Here is a 20,436-nt window from a genome sequence, read left to right on the forward strand (position 1 = left end):
AGTGCTTGAGTGCTCAGGCTGTCCAGACAATTCAAATTCAAATTCTTTGTCATTTGGTACCAGGCACACAGACCTGTGCAGTTCCCAGCATTCCTTCACTTCCCTAAATGCTTCATCACCCAAATTTCTACAGCCATGTATTTAAAACCTCTCTAATTCTCTCAACAAGTTTCAGAATACAGGTATCTTCGAAGCCCTTCCTCCTTGAGTTACATGACTTTGCACAACCATCAGCTTTCAAACACAGTAGTGTCAAATAAGACCAAGTCATTTACAAGCACAGGTTGCAATAAGGAGCTGTGTTGGACAGTGAATTACTTTGAAATTACTTTGATGTTTCTCCCCCAAGAAGAAACCCACCTTCCACTTACTCTAGGGCAAACTCAAAAGGTTTTATTGTAATTTTTTTTTTTTAGCAAATTCTATCACGTAAATGTTAACAAAAAAACATCTGTACAATTGCCATGATACACTCAAAAGTGAAACAAATAAGATATAAATACAGATATGGATGTAACATGACAAAAGCGGAAAAAATAGAAAAAAATACATGCGCATGAACACGGTGCCAACAAAGTCATTTCTCATGGCTGGCATTTTTCAGAGCATTTTTAACTTCCCATTTAAAACATTGTTAGCAACGTCCTGCTGTGTACTACAAAGGTCTATTTTTCTGTCCCTTAATATGTAATATTATGCTTGATAAATAAAGGGGTGGGGAGAAAAGGTTCTGATGACAAAGATGCAAGTTACATTACTTATACAGGTTATTGGTAAGCTAGTAATAAGCAATTAAAAAGACAGTCTTGTATTGTATTGTAATCCAGGCAAGCACACATAGTGTACCTTAAGAAAGCCACATGCCTCGGTATTTCTGAACTACATGAGAACTACAGTACGTAGACCTGTGGGGCAGATGGAGCCGGGATTTGCCCATGCCCACGGAGCACTGGTGCAGCCAATGGCAGAAAAAACATCCACATCTGAGATTTCGGCAACCTTGCAGCCACGAGCTGCTGTCTGCTGAGAGTTTTCTCCCATTCAGATTTTTAAAGCATGGTGGGCAAAGAAAATACACTTTTTTTTATTTTTTTTTTCTTTTTTTTTTTTTTCTCCTTTTTTTAAAGGTACGAAAAATTGAAGCCCTGCATAATGGGCAGCAAGAAAAAAAAAGGCAGCTGCAGTAGGTGGCTACTGCCAGGAGAAGGTGAGCACAAGCTTCACCGGAGCAGTGAGGCACTGCAGCATGCAGACCTTCCTCTGCAAGCGTGCGTGGACACTGATTTGTAGCCAGAGAGACCTTTATGCTTGCTGAAGAGAAAACAAGACGATTGTACAGCTTGTTGAAGTCAAAACTGCAGATCAGAGAGGTGACATTCAGAGCTAGCCCTTTGAGTACTTCAAAGGAAACACAAAATAAAAACTGGGTCATGTTCAACATCCTAAAGAACCCTACTATGTACATTGTCGGCGATGATTCATAAATACCCCGGCAGAATGCTCCTACTGTGGACAGGCAGAGCACACCCTGGAGTCCTCCCAGGATGGACAGTGCTCCACCCACACCGTGAAATCGAGTAGCACATGGATGAGCATCTGCTGACAACGAGAACTGAATCTGATTCAGAAGCAAGGCCTGATCCCCCTGCAGGGCCGCAAGGACGAGCTCAGACCCCGACTGCGGGGTCAGGGACGAACAGCGCGCTCACTCTCAGTGCATACAACAGCGTTTTATAAAGCATATAAAATCATTGCAGAAGGAATTCGATTCCTGGAGATTTGCTACAGTGTGCCATTCAATGGAAAGGAAAAAAATCAAAACCAACCAACAGCAAATGATGATAGACCAAGCTCCATCACAGCTGGGAGGGACTAACACCACCTGGTCAGCTATGCTGACCTTCTGAACCCCAGACCTGGAACAGAAGATGCTGAGCTGAGATGGGGAGAAAGAGAGGCATAAATACTAAGCAGTTAAGAGCACAATTAAAAAAAAAAAAAAAAAACAAAACAAAAAACCAACACCTCGCCCTCAAAAAACCTAGCCCACTACTAAAAAATCAAACAAGACAGCTTAACTGCTGCCAACAAGTCAACTGAGTATTTCCTCAAAAGGAAAAATAAATTTGTGTTAAAATTAAATTTGAATCATTCAAAAAAATTTAAAAAGAGCATTCTAACAAGCACACAGAAAGATGTGGAAAAGAAATGGTCCACAGAAAGGCAGACATGAACCATGGAGCAGCCAATTCCCCCCCTTTAGTGAGGATGGCTTTTCTGAGCCTGCAGAAAGACCCTGGGGGAATCCCCCACCCCAGGAAAGCACATGGTTTCTCCTGCCATAGCATTACTGGCTGGGAAAGATGAGGGAATTAGCCCTGCAGCCAGCAAAAGCCTCACACGTGTGTAGCAGGAGCAGGTCACCTCCCCTGCTCTCAGGTCAGCAGGGAAAGGGACCAACAAGCTTTGCAGCCCAGTGACACACAGTGCCCCACCAGCCCCAATCCCTCCTGAGAAGAGAACTGGGAGAGAAGCTGGCACCAAGCGTCAGCTCCTCAGGGATGGAGTTGAAACACAGAGGGATAATTGATGGAAGGGGCTTTACCCTCCCCTGCTGCAGTAATGGAGTCTCATGTTCTCAGTGTGCTCCCAAGGTGTCCCTTCAGCTCCTAAAGGGGAGGTGGAGGAAGCTGGAGAGACTCCAGGGCACTGAGAGCAGCCAGGGAACACACATCCATCACCACAGCTGCAGCCATGAGCTGCAAGTCCATCACCCTCTTGCATCACTGGCATGGAGGCAAAGCCCCAGCTGGGATCCATGGCAGGTTTGGGGTGGGCATGCCCAGCAGCCAGGATCCAGCCCAGGGCCAAACCCAGCACGTTAATTAGCAACCTCCTGCCTTCCCTGGTTACAGGCAGGCCAGGGGGAGCTCCCCCTGTGCAGGAAGAAGGGTCTCTGTTCAGGGAAGGGCAGTGCTGTGGGTGTTTCATTGCTGCTGGTTTGCCTCTGTCCTGGTCTGTGTCATCAGGCTGCAAACACCTCACCCAGAGCACCCTGCTGCCAGCAGTGCCCAGTGAGGGACCCTCACTCTTCTGAAATGCAGAGCACTCAGCAAGCCTGTGCATGGAGATGGCACAAAGGAGGCTTCTAAGGGCAGTTAAGAGCACTGCAGGGTCCTCAGGAACAGGAGGGGCTGTGGCAGGCAACCAGCACTGTCCCAGCTGGCTCAGAGGTGCTTCCATGTGGTATTTCTGTTCAGATTCAGACACCCTTTCTGTCCTCTGGGATGAACCCAAAGTGCAAAGGAGCTGCGGGGACAAAGCCATCCAGCATCAGTGGGTCAGTCAGAGCAGCAGATCAGCCCTTTGATGCTACAGATTTCAAGGAAAACAGCTGGCACTGCAGTACAGCTCTGCCAGCTCCCACTGCCCACCCACTGACACACTCAGAGCCTAACCCAATCCCACCCACCCAACTCCACTATCCTATTTGCAGAATCAGTCCCAGAACTGGGTCTCAGGTTCCCTTTGGGGAGTAACAGGTAACCTGGAGAGTCTTTTGAACATATGAAAGAGCCAAATGGGTTGAGAGGGGAGAAGTATTTACAAAGTCAATGAAAAGAGCAAGAGCCCAGCTGTTATGCACAGCACAGCTGGCTGGAAAGCAGTTACAGAGAGATCAGCCATCTGGGGTCTGTCAGAACTATGTACAAAATTCAGATGTTTAAAAAGAACCTACTTTCATTACTCACTTGGTATCTCTCAGTATTAAAGCATCTGAGGCTGAAATCACAGCCATACCTGCAATGATCTCCCCATGGAGGGCCCTGCAAGTCAGCTAAGCTGCAACAGGGAGTACAGAACAGGAACACAAGAGTTGAAAGAAGAGAAGGACCCAGCCAGAATGGGTGAGGGGAGAGAGCAGGTAATTAACACACAGGAACCAAAACTGGGTATGAAGTAAACCCACAAGATTTGTTTGACTTTTACACGTGCCCAGGTTCTTGGACTCAGTGTTAGAATGCTAACCTAAACATATTTCTGAGATTTCAGCAGGCTATACAAATATGTTTAAGTATGGCTTTCTGATGTTCACTTTTAATGAAGACTGTGACACAGACCTTGCTTCCTTTACATTCAATACCAGTAAGATTCTACATAAAAGCTTTGAAGGGACTAAAATACTGATTGCAATAAATATCTGCATGGCCTCCTTGAGCTGATGGAGCGCGCCAGTGAAGAGTAGCAGAAAGGTCTCTGAGAGGCACCGTTGATTGCTTCTAAGTCTACACACATGTCCACACATCTCCATTAACTGTGCGTTGAAACATCTGAAGAGGAGCTGCTGTTGCTGTTGGTGGTCTGTGCCCTCTTTATATACAAGTTTAGTAGCTTCATCTGAAAGAAAGAAAGAAACATCAGGAGAAGATGCCAGGAAAAAACAGAGGGGAAAAAAGCTGACTGCCAATGTAAAAACTCTCATTCCATAGGGAGCTCATTTTGGGGTGAGCTGACACTGGGCATTCTGGAGGAAAAACAAGAAAACTGACCATATTTCAGAACAGAGACAAGAGGCTATGCCCAGTCCCAGTGAAGTTACAGACAGACTTAATGGGATTTAGAAAAGCCTCTTGCATTTCACTTCAGCAGCCATCAGTTCACAGCCCTCAATCCTGCAGCCAGGCCAGGTCAAGCAGGATTCCCACAGAGGTCAGCAGGGCTGCAGGCACACTGGTGATCCAAGAGCCAAGGGTCTCCCTCCTAGGAAACACCCTGAACCTTCCCTGTTGTATAAAATGTTCTTTTTCAACGACATTATATCTTCACTAATGTGGTACATCTAGTGCAACTGCAGTTGTTATGACTATATACCTCCCTTGCATGGATTTGTTTTCTTTTTCCTCCTTGCCACCTAAACTCCAGATCCTGTAATGACTCATGTTAACATTTAACTTTAAACAGGCAGGCAGTCTGCATAAACCCAGAAGAATTACTTACATGTTTATAGTTAGTGATGTGGTGGACTGTGTTTGTGGCACCTAGGATACTGGAATAATAAAGCCTCTACAATATTTTATAGGGGGATTTCCCAACATCTCAAATATAAACCTCAGCACACATAGCTGTCTCTTTGCAGAGCAATTTGAAGGCACAATTGTAATTTTTTTAGTGACAAGACAGAAATAAAATCCAAGTGTTTTTAGTCTCAGATTGTTTTGGTCTATACCACACTTCCTTACCCATGAAAGAAATTATGACTTCAAAATGACAGTATTAAGTCCTCTGAACTAAGTAGCTATTTCTGTGCACAGATTTGTTTCAGAAACAAAATCTGCAGAATTCATCTTAAAATTGTGTAGAAATCTTGGGTGTGAAGACTTAAAACAGCAGAAAAAAATTGTGGTGGCTTGTTGAGAGCTCTGAAAAGCAATCAAACACCAACACAAAATTCTTGTCTGAAGGATAGAGTTGAATTAAGGGCTTGGTTTCACTTGCAGCATCAGGTCAGAATTTGAGTTTTGCAGCTAGTCTGACTCCAGGGTACAAATTCCTTTGAAGGGTCATTTGAGCTTGCTGTTGTCCCAGAAGGAAAGGGACACATGTGCTCTGCTGTTAAGAGTGAAGCTTTACCTGCATCTCTACCAGCTGCTACCATCTCACAAGTTGCTGCTGAGAGGACCTGCTCTCCCATCACTCTCTGCATGAGGATGCCTGTGTGGCCACAGAACAGACTAAAAGCTATTTAATTTGTATTGCAGATCTGGTTTTCAGCCAGAGCAGCCAGCTGAGCCAGCTCACTCCACAATCACCTCTGGATGTAATGCCAAAGGAGGAAGACAAACATGGCTGGAGAAGGACCTGCTCAGAGGCAGCCTGCAGTTACACAAGATCAAATGTACCACAAAACAAATCTCCAAACACCATTAAGATTTTCTAAGTGGGATTTCAAATGCTCACAGTGCTGAGCAGGTGCAGTGCTGCTCCTGTGGCATTTGTCAGGGTGAGAGAGGATTTAACAGAGTTCAGGGAACCCAACCCAGAGCTACAGTGAAGCCACTGGTCTTGCTGCTAGTAACAGCCAGCAGAATGGCTTGCAGTACCAAAACACCAGAGACACATTACTCATGTACCTTGCTTCCTGTGAGTTGTGCGAGATGAGGTTTCAGTTCTTCTCCAATTACTGAATAAATAGCCACTAGGCAAAATACACTGGCTTTTCTGACACTGCTCTCTGTGTTATCATAACCCTGGAAATGAGAGGAAAAGGTCAGAAGACAAACAGCACTCCCCAACACCCTTCCTGAGCAATACACTGCAGAGCTGATGGGCATTTTGCAAATGTGGCTGACCTAAGAGATCAATTAAAAAACCTCTGCTTAACATAACAATCTGCAACCTGAGTACTCAAAGAGCAAGAGAATGCAATCACCCTATCTGTTCCTTCTGATATTACTTATTACTGTCATGTTGTAAGTTATTAATATCTAGTTATTTATAGCATTAGCTAACAACACATGGTTTCCTAACACAAGCTCAGGACTCCATCAGATACACACATTTCTGTGTCCAGTTCAGATAACCATGAACTATCCTGAACAGTCAGGATTCTTTGGAGGGCTGCTTACCTATCACAGAGGAAATACCACAGGAAAGAACATGCTGAAAGACCCCTGTGCTGATCTCTGGCAGCTTGGGCAGAGCTCACACTAGCCAGCAGGTCACTCAGCAGCTATGGGCAGCAGTGCCAGGCTCAGGCAGAGATGCATCACTCAGCACCATCCCACCCATGAGAAAGGCAGACACCACGCCAGCCTTAGGGGTGCCAGCTCCTCTGGCTGCAGGGTGACCTCTGCCAGGAAAGCCAGAGGAGGGACTGACCACAGCTGGGGCTGTCCCAGCTGCAGGGCCCAAGCACAGCCCAAAACAACAGTCTGCAATCCCACAGAGCACTGAGCTGGGAAAGCAGGAGACCTCGGTGAGCTCAGAGAAACTCCAAGCTATTGAGCATCAAGGTGGAGAAAGGGCTGAGCCTCCTCATCAGCACCAGAACAAGCACCACAGCTCTCCCCTGCCAAGCCCTGCTCTTCCATGGGGTCCCCCCTGTCCATGGAGAGCCTGCTCCAGGCTGTTGAGCTGCACACTTGTGCCCACACTGCTGCTGACACTCCTTGCCTCCTCACCCCTCTGCCAGGACACTCAGCGTGGTGAACAAGCACAAAGGTGATTCTCTCCACACACAGTCCTTCAGCCAGCATCCCAAAATACTTCCCAAATGTAAGGAGTGAACTCCTTTTATTACTGAGTTTCTAAGGTAAGGAAATACCTCAGGCAGACTCTGCTCTGAAATAAGAGCCATTTAAAGTAATTAAAGAAGACAAATAAAGCTGCCTTTTTAAAGGCATGCTGCTCTCAGATTTTTCCAGTGCATCAAAGTTTCGCTGTTCAGATTGTTGTGTCAAACAATGATGGCTAAAACCATTTTACAACAAAAGTTTAGATGAATACAGAATTGTCCAATTCCCAGAAGCTGAGATTTAAGAATTGCAAGAACTGACACTACAAAGTTGGGAAGAATGCCAGGATGCATAAGGGGAATTTCAGACTTTGCTCTTGTCCTTCCAACATTTTAAGCTCACAATGAGGAGGCCTCTGTATCCCAGTTCTCCATGGAAGTCTTACCCACCTAAACACATCTCCCCCTTTCACTCTGACTGATCTGTTCCTGTCACAGTCTCTCCCCAGTAAACACACACATTTTCTCTCCTCCCTCACTGCTACTTCACATATTTTCTTCTTGTTTGCAGCCCCATCCCAGCACTGCCAGCTGCTTGTGCAGGGGACCAAAGACAGCGCTGCTACAGCCAGTGCTCAAAGCTAAATCCACAGTGTCCAACTAAGCCTTAGCACTGGCAAAAACACAGCTCCCCACCCAGCCTGAGAGAGTTATGAAAGAGGCTGAATAAAGTCAGCAAGCAGCTTGGTCCTAATTTCAGAGAGAAAAGAGGAAAGGAGCAACCTGCGTGCTGGGATTCAAATTCAAGTGCAAAGAGCACCATCAAAGCACAGAACAGCTCAGCAGAACTAAAGGGGAATTAAAGGGGACTACAAGATGTACAGAGACAGTGTAAAATGTGGCTAACTCCTATCCTCAAATTTATTTCATGGCTGCTACTGGCTTATTTGGGAGTCAGGAAAAGGCATGCAATTGTGGAATATCCATGTAGGAAACTGAATTTTCCTTTCCTTAACATTAAAAGGATGAAAAACTCATATATAAAAATTTTATTTTACCAGAAATAAACAGCTTAAATTACCAAAATCTGGCCCCATAGGGTCCATCATTCTCCCTCCCTTGTGGCAGAGATGCCACAAATTAATGGTGGCTTGTGCTCAGGAGCAGTGACATGGGATTCTGTACCTGTAACAACCCAGGAATGATATCAGGTAGGAGCTGATGCAACGATTCCTTGGAAATCCTCTCGATGACTTTTGTTTGCATTTTGATGGCAGCCAAGTTAATTGGATAGTCTGCAGTCTGAATGATGGGGCAGAGCACCTTGATGCACTGCTCAGGGTGGATGGAGCTTGCCAGGGTGGAAGCAGCTTCTTCAGCAGCTCTGACAACCTGGAATGAAAGTAGAGCAAAGCCTTATGTTAATGAGGTCACCCTTGACAGCCAACACTGCTGCTGTGTGCTAGGAATGACTGCCAGGAAATGCTTGGGGATGTTCATTAACAGATCTGCAGGAGGCTTTGTTGAGGGGCAACTGACTCTGAGACTTCACATCCTCTGTCTCCAGTGACATCTTTGTTCCAGCCAGTGGCAAGAACTCCTTCCTGCCTCATGTAACTGTGTCAGAGTTGCGGCTAGGTTGAAAAAATGATCTGTCACCCAAGGCAGACAGGCACTCCCAATCCCAGGAGGAGAGAGAGGATGACATCTCTCCAGCCACTGCCAAAGAACCCAAACCCACCAGCTTAGACTCACACCAAAGGTTTCTCCTTAACCATTATCACAAATGGCTCTGCCACAGCTTCCAGTGTGCACTCAGTGCTGAGTGGCACGTGCCGTGCTGAGGCACCCTGGCAGCTGTGTCCTGCCCCTCCCCAGCTGAACCACACTGCAGCCAAAGCCCGGTCACAGACACAAACTGCCCCTGACTCAGCAATGTAACCCATCCAGGCAGCACTGGGATCACCATAAAAAATGGGAGCAAGAACAAGTGGAAACAGCAGCAGCACCCACCCTCTGAACCAGCCCACACTGTAAAGGAGTCACACAAAGCAAGGATGATGCTAAATTCAACTCTACCCTGAGAGAAAGCAGATTCACAACTTCCACTCTTCCCCAGCAGGTAGGACAGCTAGTTCAAAGAAGAAAGACCCAAATCTGGTCTCTCCTCCCAAGAGAATTTATTAATTTTACATTCTGCAGTAATTGGATGAAAAAGAACAGGATGGGAAGGCAGGTTTTCTTTTTTCAAGTGTCTGTGCTAATTGCCAGGCAACAACATGAAGCTTCCTCTTGGCTGTCCTCTTCCTGGCCACAAATAACACACTCTTTGCTCCTCATGTTCTTGTTACAACACAAAAGATGGAGGATGCTATTTTCCATCTTCTCTCACTCTCCTCTTCTCAGGACTTACTTTAAAGGGAGGGTAAATCCTGAGCAGACAGATGCCCTCATGAGCAGACTTAGATCCAACACCTCAACTTTAAGAAGAAAGAAGCATTCACATCTTTGTCCCCTCATGTTTGGGCTCTTCCAGCTAGTCCCAGGCAGTCCCTAACAAAGCCCAGGAACATTAAATCACCCCTCTTTCCTGGTTGTGTGGGAGGCTCAGGTGCCCAGCACCAGTTCTCTACCTCCTCCTAAACTGAACTACCTGGGGCAGTCTGAAGTCAGAACTTTGAAACCAGCACCAGGAAATCTGTCCCAGGCAATCTGCAAAACAGCAAATCAATCAAACCACAGGAGTCCCGTCCCTTAGACTGAAGCCATGGCTGCTGAATTTGTGTTGTTCTCCTCTCCCACACACTGTGATGGCATCAAACTCAGGGACTTCTATTTGAGTAAGGCAACTATGGACAGATGTAGCTCTATCAAAGCCTCAAAAGAAGGTGAGCTTTCATTATTTTTAAGCAGCTACTGTGGATAATGCATGAACAAGGAGTAGCTGGAAGCTTATCTTAGTCCATGGACTACAAAACACAAGGTTTAATTGACTTTCAAGAGAACAGCAATTAATAGTGGCCAGAAGGGATCATCTCCACCTACAGAGCCAGCTTCACCCACAGTCACAGCATCCCAGCCATGCTGCTAACATTTATCTTCCACTCATGCTGAGAGCTCCCTCCCTGAAACAGGAATGGCACAAGACACTTGTATTCCCAGGAAACAGCAGAACTCCTCCACTTGGCTTTTGGCATTCTCTAAGGCAAATCCAACAGTGAATGTGACCTCAGACACTTCACACAGCACAAATATTGCATGCAGGCAAGATATGGGCAGGATGGTGAAGTAACCTGAGATTTTGAACTGCCTCTGTACCAGTGCCCTATTTACAGAAATAAAGCTGCCCAAGTGCTCCATTTACTTCAAGCCTTTCTCAGCATTTAATTATAACATTAAAACATATTCCAAAATGAATGGCAATCCACAATGTAGTCAATATGAAAAAAAAAATATTTCCTCCTGAAAGATCTGTGAATGAGCAGCTAGGCAGAATAGAATGCTTGCTTTCCCACTTACAGCAATTTTCCCTCTTCCAGCTATGTCTTTGCTAATTTCTCTTCAATTTCACACATGAGGAGCATGAAAGTTAATATTTTTCCACATAAGTTAGTACTAGCTTAGGAGCCAGCACTGTGTGATTTTGTGGGGAAAGAAGAGAAACACCCAAGTGCTTAAGGGAAATCTAATGCCAGGCTTTGATAGCACAGAGTGGAATTGCTGGAGCAGATTAAGCCAGGAGCTCCCAGAAGGTCTCTAAAGGAATCCACTTCCAGGCACTGCAACTTCTGATTTCTGCTTTCCAAAAATGATGGAAAGCATGAACTTAGAGGGCTCTGATACTTTACCATCAATTTAACTATTCACTAGGAAGCCACTAGCCAAAAAACCCCAAATATTACTATTTGAACACAGGCCACTTGGGATTTTGTTCTGCAGCAATGTCAAACACTGCTGGGAGGGTGTTTTCAGACACTCTCAGAAAGAAAAGCTGGCACATATATCACAACATGCTAAAAGAAAATTGTAAAAAAAAAATTAAACCTTATATTCTCTTGGAATCCTACTTGATAAAAAAAAACAACAATATTTTAGTATAAACCTATGGCTAGACTCTGATCTCAAACACACTACCATTAAAAAAAGCAGTAGGTGAAAAATTTAATGAATATTCTATCTGGGTTTCAGCTCGATATCCTGTTTGCACACACTATACTATGTCTATTAAGTTGAAGGTATGAAGCAAGTCCATGAGACAAAAAGCCCATTAACCAATCCCAAGCACAAGGAGCATTAAAATACAGTGAATTTTTAACAAAATAAGCGAGAGTTCAACAGCAACAAAGGTCACACACATTTTGCCCATCAAAAGGTGAGTAAGGAAAGTTGTGAAGGTACAGAAATTATTTATACCCTTGACAGTCCTACTTTCAGCACTGCTGCCCAGTTCTAGCATGGATGTGGCTACATTTAGGCAGTGGCTGGCTGTTTCACATCCCTTCCCCCCAAACACAGGAGGATGCATTACACATATCCAGCACGACAGGAGCTTGTAAATGTGACAACACCAGGGAGACTTGCAAGCCTCCCATGAGCACATCTGGCAGACAATGCCTGCATCTCAGCCACACTTCAGCAAACTCCCTGAGCTGTGATTAACTTTAATAACATGCTCAGGTCTCACTGACATCAACAGCATTCCAGCATGTGCTAACATGCTTGTTTGGATGAGAGCCTTTGCAGGTAACAGCCCCTGGCTCCCTGGGGAAGCACCAGCAGGTGACAGGGCTTAGGAAGGGGTAGGGCAATACCAGCTGACAGTGAGCCAAAGGGAAAAACTCATCCCTGCTGGCACAGGAAGCCAAATGCCACCATTTTGCAATGCAAGTACCAGCCCTGTCCTTCCTGCTGGCTTTGGCAAAACAGAACACTCAGCCACCCAGAGAGACTGCATCCCATGTGGGGCTCTCAGTATTCACCCAACTGGCTCAGAGTTCTGCTCACCTGGCACTGCCAGAGAAATCAGCAGCACTCCCAAACAGGAAAGTGCATTATCTAAGGGTACAACCTGCCAGGTCATTTGGCAACAAGAACATGCAATTGTGACAGAGTTTAGCAAAGACATTTTGCCATGAGGCACACCCCTTGTGTCTTGCAAATTGGACATACCTTACAGCATCAAAAAATCAAATGTCATTTTTAATCACGGCTTTAACTTGACCAGCAGAGTGAAACAACCTTAAAAGGAGTGGGAGAAATGAATAAACAGGATCAAGGAACAGGTCTTCCTCCCAGCTTTGAAGGCAAGACCAACAGATACACATTGGGAAGTGACAGGAAAGGCTTGTACTAACAGTGACACCACAATAAGTAGTGTCTATGTAATCTACCCTTTAGCCTAAGAAAATGAAAGGGTGTTGTTTGCTACGTGCTCAGACTGGAGAGCTTGCTGTCACAAGAGGATTAGAAGTTAGACAAGTTAACCAAAGGGAAAAAAAATCCAACCCACACAGGGAAGCAAGGCAGAACCATTCACACGGAAAGGCTTTAAGACAGCTGGAAGGGGGAAGAATATCCACAGGGAAGCATCACTGTATGCCTGCTTCTTGCTAGTGAGTCAGGGAGGGTATCAAGTGAAGCAAGATTTTTGTCTGACCTAATATAATTATTCTTCGGAATCTCAGAGATACAAAGTAAAAGTAGAAAAGCCATCAAATGATGACAGCAGCTGGAAGCAGCAGGTTCAAAAGGGTGGCTGTGAAGCAAGATGTGCAAGACTACAGAGAGCCTGCAGTTCTTTAAAAGCAGACACTAAGCTGTATGTAAGGTATGCCACAAACATGATTTTACCTCCCAGTAAAAGCTTAGAGCAAACCATGGCTTGAACTGGATAGTTTGAAATCGTCCAACACGGGGCACGTAGCCCTGGAATGCAGATCTAAGAGATAGCTCTTGGCCTTAAAGCAGCAGGTTTTTCTCCTTTCTAAAGGCTTACCTTATGCTCTACACACTGGAGACTAGATTCAGCCTGACTTTTGCAGGCATAACAAAAGCTCTGTGTGCTGGAGGGTTCCTTGAAAGACATCTGTGATACACTGAGACCTTTCTAGTGAGTCTCGTGAAAGAGAAGTTTTTATACTTCCACCCAGCTTGCTTTAGGGAAGGAGCCATATTCACATGCACAAAGCCAGTGAGGTACAGCATACAGAAAGCTATTCATCACCAATATCTTCCTTAATGCTACCAAGGAGCAAACTTCTTGTCAGGCAGGCCCAGGAATATGCATGGGAATTGCTTCCTGATTTCAGTGTGAGGGGATATGCTGATGTGCAGCATTAGTGTGATCAAAACCGTGACCTGTCACAGAGCCTTCTCTTCAAACAGAAAAGCACACTGGAATCATCAAATCACAACATTTGCTGGACAAACTTTGGATGACAATTCCCACTGGTTTACCTGGTTAACAGAGCACTGCAGCCACAGGATCCTATTCACTTAAGACAGAGCTCAGACTCCATTCTCTTCCACTCAATTTCTTCTGCTCGGCTACTACACTTCATGCATTAACATGTTGCTTGCTGCCTGACAGCTGCAGCAATCAGCTTACGAGTTTTGAATAGTTTAATTTCTGCTTTAAAGAGACACAAAGTACTGGAAAATAGGTAAAGGAAAATGTCCTGACTCCCCTAAAGCATGCCAGGTTCATAGGCTACACAGGGCATCAGTGTAACATGTAGGATCTCAGCAAAGCAGCACCTGTGGCACCTGGATGAGAGCTTCCCACAGGAACTCAAGCTCCTTTGGGAAGTACTTTGGGAGAACTCTGCCATGATTGCTAGTTCCAGTGTCTCTGCAGAAGGTTATAGAGGATGAGGCAGTGCAGGCAAAGCCTCACTGAAAGGTTAGAGGCTTTGTACACCACTGTGAAACAAGCAGCACCAGAGAAGTTTATTAAGCAGAAGAACAAGGTTTTGCTTTCTTTCAGGCTTACAAGACATGTGGCTGGGCTTTTGAGCCAATTTTTGCCATCTAGAGGTGGTTACTTAAAGCCTGTATAATCTGAGCTGGAGGGGAAGGAGGTTTACCAGTACCTAGTCAGGCAAACTCCCATCCCTGAAGGCTTTACAGTCTAATTCAGACAGGAACAAACAATTATGGACTTGGTTTCAAAGCAGGAAGTGGACTCAGCAATGGGTGAGATGGAAAAGCAGTGTGATTTTTATAAGAATTCAGAGATGAAGTAGATTAGACTGCTTCTCCTGGGCACTAAACATTTGAAATGTATTGGGAAACTGAAAAAGCACATAAACATATATTATGAAACATCAGTGACTGCCCAGCTGCAGCACTTGGTAGCTCCCAGCACAGACTAAGTAACAATCTTCAAGACTATGATCATTTAGTGCTTTTCTTTTTGCAGAGACCTACATAGATCATACCATCATCAGAAGACAGTTACAATATATAAATATCAGAGGCCAATCTAAAAGCACCTCAGCAAGATAATGAAAATTATCAACAGGTAATGGGTAACTGATTTCTTCTTCTCCCTCTTTCAGAGGGTTACAACAAAGAATGTACAACAATAAGCATCCCAATTATGCTTATGGACTTCCTATATCATAAAATACAGAAATTAGATATCTAAGATATGGCACAGGATTCTTTCCTTACACATAGAAAATAGACATCAGTTAAGTCCATAGGATTTGTGCCAGAGACAGAAGCTGGGAATTAGCTATCCTATGATTTCTAACTCTGCTGCTGATTTCCAAGATACTAAACTATTTCTGTTTTAAAATACTCAATAATAAGGAATTATCCTCATTTTGCTGGCATGAATCTGAAGCAATGTCATTATCAGTAGTATGGGGTCAGCAAGCAGAATCTCTCCTTAGTTATGGGTGAGTAACTACACTGGAACAAATGAGTTAATATTAACTAATTGGCAACAGAAAGATGGTTCTCTTCCAAATAACTACAAACAAAGATTGATTAAAATCAACAAGATTTAATATCATCCACAACTTCAATTACATTCTAATGCTCCTAAAGTAAGTGAAAGGCATTTACATGCCAACCCCCCTAAATGCTCCCAGTTAGGACTGAAGCAGGCTTGACTCTTCACATCACCCCATTAAACCAACAGCACCGAATAGACTGTTGTACTACAAACAGTATAAAAACAGGACAAAGTTAAAAAATGCAAACTAAACATGAATCCCAACCCAGAGCCCTCTAGTCTGTAGCCTAGGGTTACATTAATTTTGACCTGCTATTGAGGTCTGTGCTTTGCCAATCTCCTGCATTTGCACTCACAACAAGGTGTGACTCAGCTCCAGCTCCATGCACCAACTTTTCCTCTCCCATATCCCTGAGGGGAATTGTGGTGCTCTCAGCTGTGCTGCTCTGCTGATCCCAGACCTTGCCTTCAGCAACAGAAGGCAGACGATTTTTAGCCATGGCAAAGACCCAACTGTCTAAAGACTTCTGCTTGGCCTTGGAAAAACAGCCAATTATCCAGGCATCCCAAAATATCCAACTATGCTACCACTGTTTTGATACTTCCAGCTATGTAATCTGGAATAAAGTCACAGGTCTTTTCTTGTTTAAAAAGGAAAAGAAACTTTAACTAGATACCAGCACTCAGCTGGGGGAGGGGGTGATATTTGCTGGTTGGTGAATATATTGTTTTTGACATTTGATGTCTCCTAGTGATGCTGAACAACAGCAATATTGGAATTTGTGTAGGCAAACAAACCTTCCTGATTTCCAAAGAACTGCCTCTTACTATGACTTCTTGGAGACAGTACCCAACCTTAACACTTCTGCTCCTCTTCAAATTCCCTTTGCTTGATCACTTTAGATTGAGTCTCTGGGGGTCACATATAACTGAAAATGTGAGCAGTAGCTGGCAGCAATTAGTAGTCCCTGTGCTGAAGGGGAAATTCAGGTAAAAAAACTAGAAACAGATACAATTTGCTCAAAACAGACATTTTCTCCTAAGTTACACAGCCTGTTGGACACCAAATTATCTAATCATAACCAAGGATCACTTCAGTCTTCTGCTACAAGGCAGAAGCAGCCCAGAAACATAAAGTGGAGTGTCATCTTATCAGGACATCACTGACACAAAGATTAACCCTTTCCCAAATAAATTATACACCAGCTTTTCTTGAAATAGTTCTTAGAGTCTGGAGGAAGATTTGATTTTATGTAGTTTAAGAACAGTGCAACCACTCCCTTTAATACTGGTCTGATATAGTGAGAAAGCAAGCTGTAGAACAGACTGCTCAGCACCTCCTTTCCCTCTTCAGCTATTCTTTCCAAGTGCCCTTCACTCCCAAACTGGTGAATCCTCATTTAATCTCTTGCTCAGTGGGATCCAGACAAAGGGCAGCTCCTCCTGCCCTCCTGGAGAGAGCAGGGCCACAAAGTCAGCAGAGGGACTGAGCTGGAGGGCCACCAAGGGAAGGGAATTTGCGACCTCCTGGCTCCAGGCTATGAGTTTGACCAACTGAGCCATGCCCAAATGATCTCTCAGTTAATTTTTCACAGACTTAACTGAATCAGCAAGTCCCAACTACAGGTAAAAGCACTTTGAGCACATTCCCAGGTATATATTTAGCCTAGCTCATGTGGATACTCAAGTGCAGGTACCTTTCTTAACTTCAGGAATGCTGATATGCTAAACTACTGACAGGCAGATGATACTTTCCTGGGCTGCACCATGGTTCTAGAGCCTCATTTACACAGGGATCAGAAAATACTCATGCACAGAAAGAAAAATCCAAAACCAATGTCCCCACTTAATACAGCTGTGCACACACAGTAGATGGCAAAACAAGAATATACCTGCAGTGTCCTGCTGTGACAGCTGCCCCAAAAAGGTCCCACTGCAGCTGCTGATGTCTCATTGTCAAGCTGCTGGGAAAGCCGTGTCAAATCAAAGCCACACTACGTGCAGCACAGCAGCAACTTGCTGAGCACAGCACAGCTCAGTTATTCTATAAAGAACTGCCAGAACTCCCACCTCTCATTCCTGGTTTATCTTTCCCTGCTTTTCCCTGGGAGGTGCCTCATGCAAATCCTAAAGAACCTGAGGTGCCTCATGCAAATCCTAAAGAACCTTTCCACACCACAAGAATACAGAGGCATAAAGCATGGTGCTATCAACATCAGTCTTAATTTCTGTAAAACCCACCAGTCCCACAAGGACAGTGAATTCTGAGGGACATTAAAAACAATGCCAGGGACTATCTGGAAAGGTCCCGCTAGAAATGTTAGTTCTGGAGGATTCTCAGACAAAAAATACAAAGGGCACTGAGTCAAGGTGAGCTGAGAAGCATGCAAGCAGGAAAACTTGCCAATAAAAGGCACTCCTTCAGAACATAATGTTTTGTCTGACTGCTTTATCAGAATATCAATTTACAACTGCTTCTCACTACTCTGAACTGAAAAAGACACGGGTGCAAAGGCTCTAAATCAAGAAGAGGAAGGTAGGCAGAGTAGGGTGGCCCTCATTCACTAAAGCATTAAACATATTCTACTTCTGTATTTTAGAGAAATCCAGACTGTTATTTTCTTTCCCTGAGGGTGTTTTTTGTTTGGCTGTTTTGATTTTCAAAACGTACAATTTCTGCTGCCATGGTTAAATAATCTTGTGTCATTCACCCAATGCTCTGGAGCAGTCTGGTCTATTTTAATAATCTTTTCATGGCCAAATATCTTCAGAGATGCCTAAAACTGCTAATTTAGAATAATCCTATTGTAGAGAAGAATAAATGCCTTAGATTTCAAACCAAGGACTTTGGTAACAAAACCATCACAGACTGCTAGGGAAGATCTGGTAGCACTTTCCAGAAGGTTTAGTTCAAACTTCCAACATGCATGAGGTAGATTAGAAGATCCAACTTGGAAATCAATCTACAAACACTAACTTTAAATGTAATTTGAATTGATCTACTTAAAATATTACCATGTCCCTTTATTCTAGCTTACTGCAGAATACTTTCAGTTTTGTACATGAGTTCTCTAACAAAACAGAAAATGCAATTCACCCTTCCCTTTGCTTCTTCCTCTGCCACTGCAGTATGGCCTCTGTCCATTTTCTCCTGTTACTCACCAGTTCCCAATTTTCTAGCACAGCCCAATTTCACCATTCAGTTTTCACACACAATTCTGCTTAACACAGCCTTTGTGTTCTCCAGTACATTTTATTCTTACCTGTACACACAGAGGCAGCACAGTGCCCCCAGCATGCTCTAAAAAGTAATTAAACATGCACTTTTTTTTCCTATAGTTCTCAGCCTGTCCCAGAATAAGCAGGGAAATCCAGGGAAATTAACAAACAGTGGAATACCACTCCACACAGCTCCAAGTCTACATAAATAGCTCTGACAGTCTCCACTTTTTTCCTCACTGTTTCAGCATGCAAAAATCCTGTCTCTTCATACCTGGGAGACTTAATACTCATTTGTTCCACTGTCAAGAAGACTCAACACGTTTGCCTGTTAAGCCTCACAGGTCCTACCTTCCCTCAGCAGGTCCAAGTTGCTTTTCCAGTAGCTGAAAGGTTCACTCACCTCCTTGTGGGAATCCTTATGTGCTTCCAGTGTTTTCATGATAGTCAACTCCGCGTAGTTCTTGAACCGCGCCGGCTGGTTCCGCAGGATCTCCCTCAGGACCCGCAGTGCCAGGGCCCTGATTGAATGCTGTGTCAGGAAAAACAGACATTAGAAAAAGGTTAGAAAGAGTCGCTTCTCAAAATTGTAGTTTGAAGTGAATTCTCATGGCTCATCAGAAATTTGCATGGCTCCCTAAGCCACCAGTTCCAGTGGAGTGAGCAGTGGAGTCAATGTAACAAAATTCAGAACTGGGCTCCTTGCTTGCTCTTGCACAAAAAGCCACATAAAATGACTGTTGTCACATATACAAGAATCAGAATGACTACTTTCCTAAATTCCATTTTCTTTTGGCAATGAAGTACAAATTTGTACTCACAGGAGGACATCTACATTACATGAACATGTATGTTTTGCCATTCCTCTTTTGCTCAGCTTGGCAGATCCAACTGGGCTCCATCCATGCCACAAAGCTGTTTTTCATGTACTAAAGAAGTAAAACTGACTTGTCCTGTAACTCCTATGGAAATTACTTTCAAGGACTTAAGTTACTGTAGTCAACAGTGATCTATGTCTTCATCCTTCGTATCAAAAGATCATGAGCAGAGGGGATTTGTAACAGCTGTTTCAATTTCATAACTTACATTAAATTTTTGACCTGTGGCCATTCCAAATAGATGCCATTATTTCAGCAGACAAATACGTACTTTACTTCATCCTCTTCAGCCTTTAAAACATGTGCTTTGCTATTCATCTGCAAAATTCCTACAGTAGTACAATTCACGTGTACTTAAGACAAAGTCACCAGACCTTGTGATACTTGTGTGATGGGGCTATCATTAAACAAGTAAAACTACAGCAGTTCATGCTTAAACTAAGAACAATGACTAAGGAAATGTCAGCAACCTACCCTGCTTCAGAATTAACATTCCTGAGAGCATGATATGTATTTTACAAGTAGTATAAAAAATACAACAGATTTTTGAATCAGATGAAACAAAAAAAAAAAGAACTGTGAGTGCTTTGAAGCCTCAGTATTGTAACACTCAGATGGAGCATGGCTCTGATGTGAAGGTGCAGTGGGGTGTTGAGCCTTTACCAAATATCATTGTGCTGCAAGCTGAACAAATATCCCCAAATAGAAAAAATCCTAGCCTGTACATTCCCACTTTGATCAACTACCAAACATAAAGCTGTGATAATAACACAGTTTTTTTTAAGATTTCAAAACAAGATCCCCTATAAAAGCAGCTTGCTCTTGATGACATTTTTACAAGAGACAGAGACTCATCCCATGAGATCTAATGCCCTGGGTCTTTAAACCACCCAGGGGAAAAAATTAATTTATTCTAGAATGCCTTTATTCTGCTTGCTGGGAACGGGTATAATATAGCTAAGAGCTTGTAGCTTCATCCTAACTCAGAAGAGAATAACAGAAGTCTTGACAGTTTTTTACTAGACTAGAACTTCTTTTCTGATTTTAATTTCAATTTCTTATCTATTTATTAGTAACACTCTTGAAGGAGGGGGAAAAACTGGGACATTTTGGAGTAACTTAAAACTCATCACTGAACAGAG

The 20,436-nt window shown here is 43.8% G+C and overlaps 1 protein-coding gene across 10 annotated transcripts in view; it reads right to left on the bottom strand.

Moving 5' to 3' along the window:
• Window positions 1–371: 371 nt before the first annotated feature.
• CLASP1 (cytoplasmic linker associated protein 1) overlaps window positions 372–20,436 on the bottom strand; it is a 159,023-nt gene continuing 138,958 nt past the window's right edge. For all 10 annotated transcript variants that reach the window (XM_058028127.1, XM_058028126.1, XM_058028125.1 and 7 more), the window contains 4 exons: window positions 18,820–18,948; window positions 8,420–8,626; window positions 6,132–6,248; window positions 372–4,398 (listed from right to left, as the gene is read on the bottom strand). In XM_058028127.1, the coding sequence (XP_057884110.1) occupies window positions 4,312–4,398; window positions 6,132–6,248; window positions 8,420–8,626; window positions 18,820–18,948 (540 nt within the window). In that variant the 3' untranslated portion in view covers window positions 372–4,311. The remainder of the gene's footprint in view (window positions 4,399–6,131; window positions 6,249–8,419; window positions 8,627–18,819; window positions 18,949–20,436) is intronic.

The sequence above is a fragment of the Melospiza georgiana genome, chromosome 7 (assembly GCF_028018845.1).
Source record: "Melospiza georgiana isolate bMelGeo1 chromosome 7, bMelGeo1.pri, whole genome shotgun sequence".
Classification (NCBI taxonomy): domain Eukaryota; kingdom Metazoa; phylum Chordata; class Aves; order Passeriformes; family Passerellidae; genus Melospiza; species Melospiza georgiana.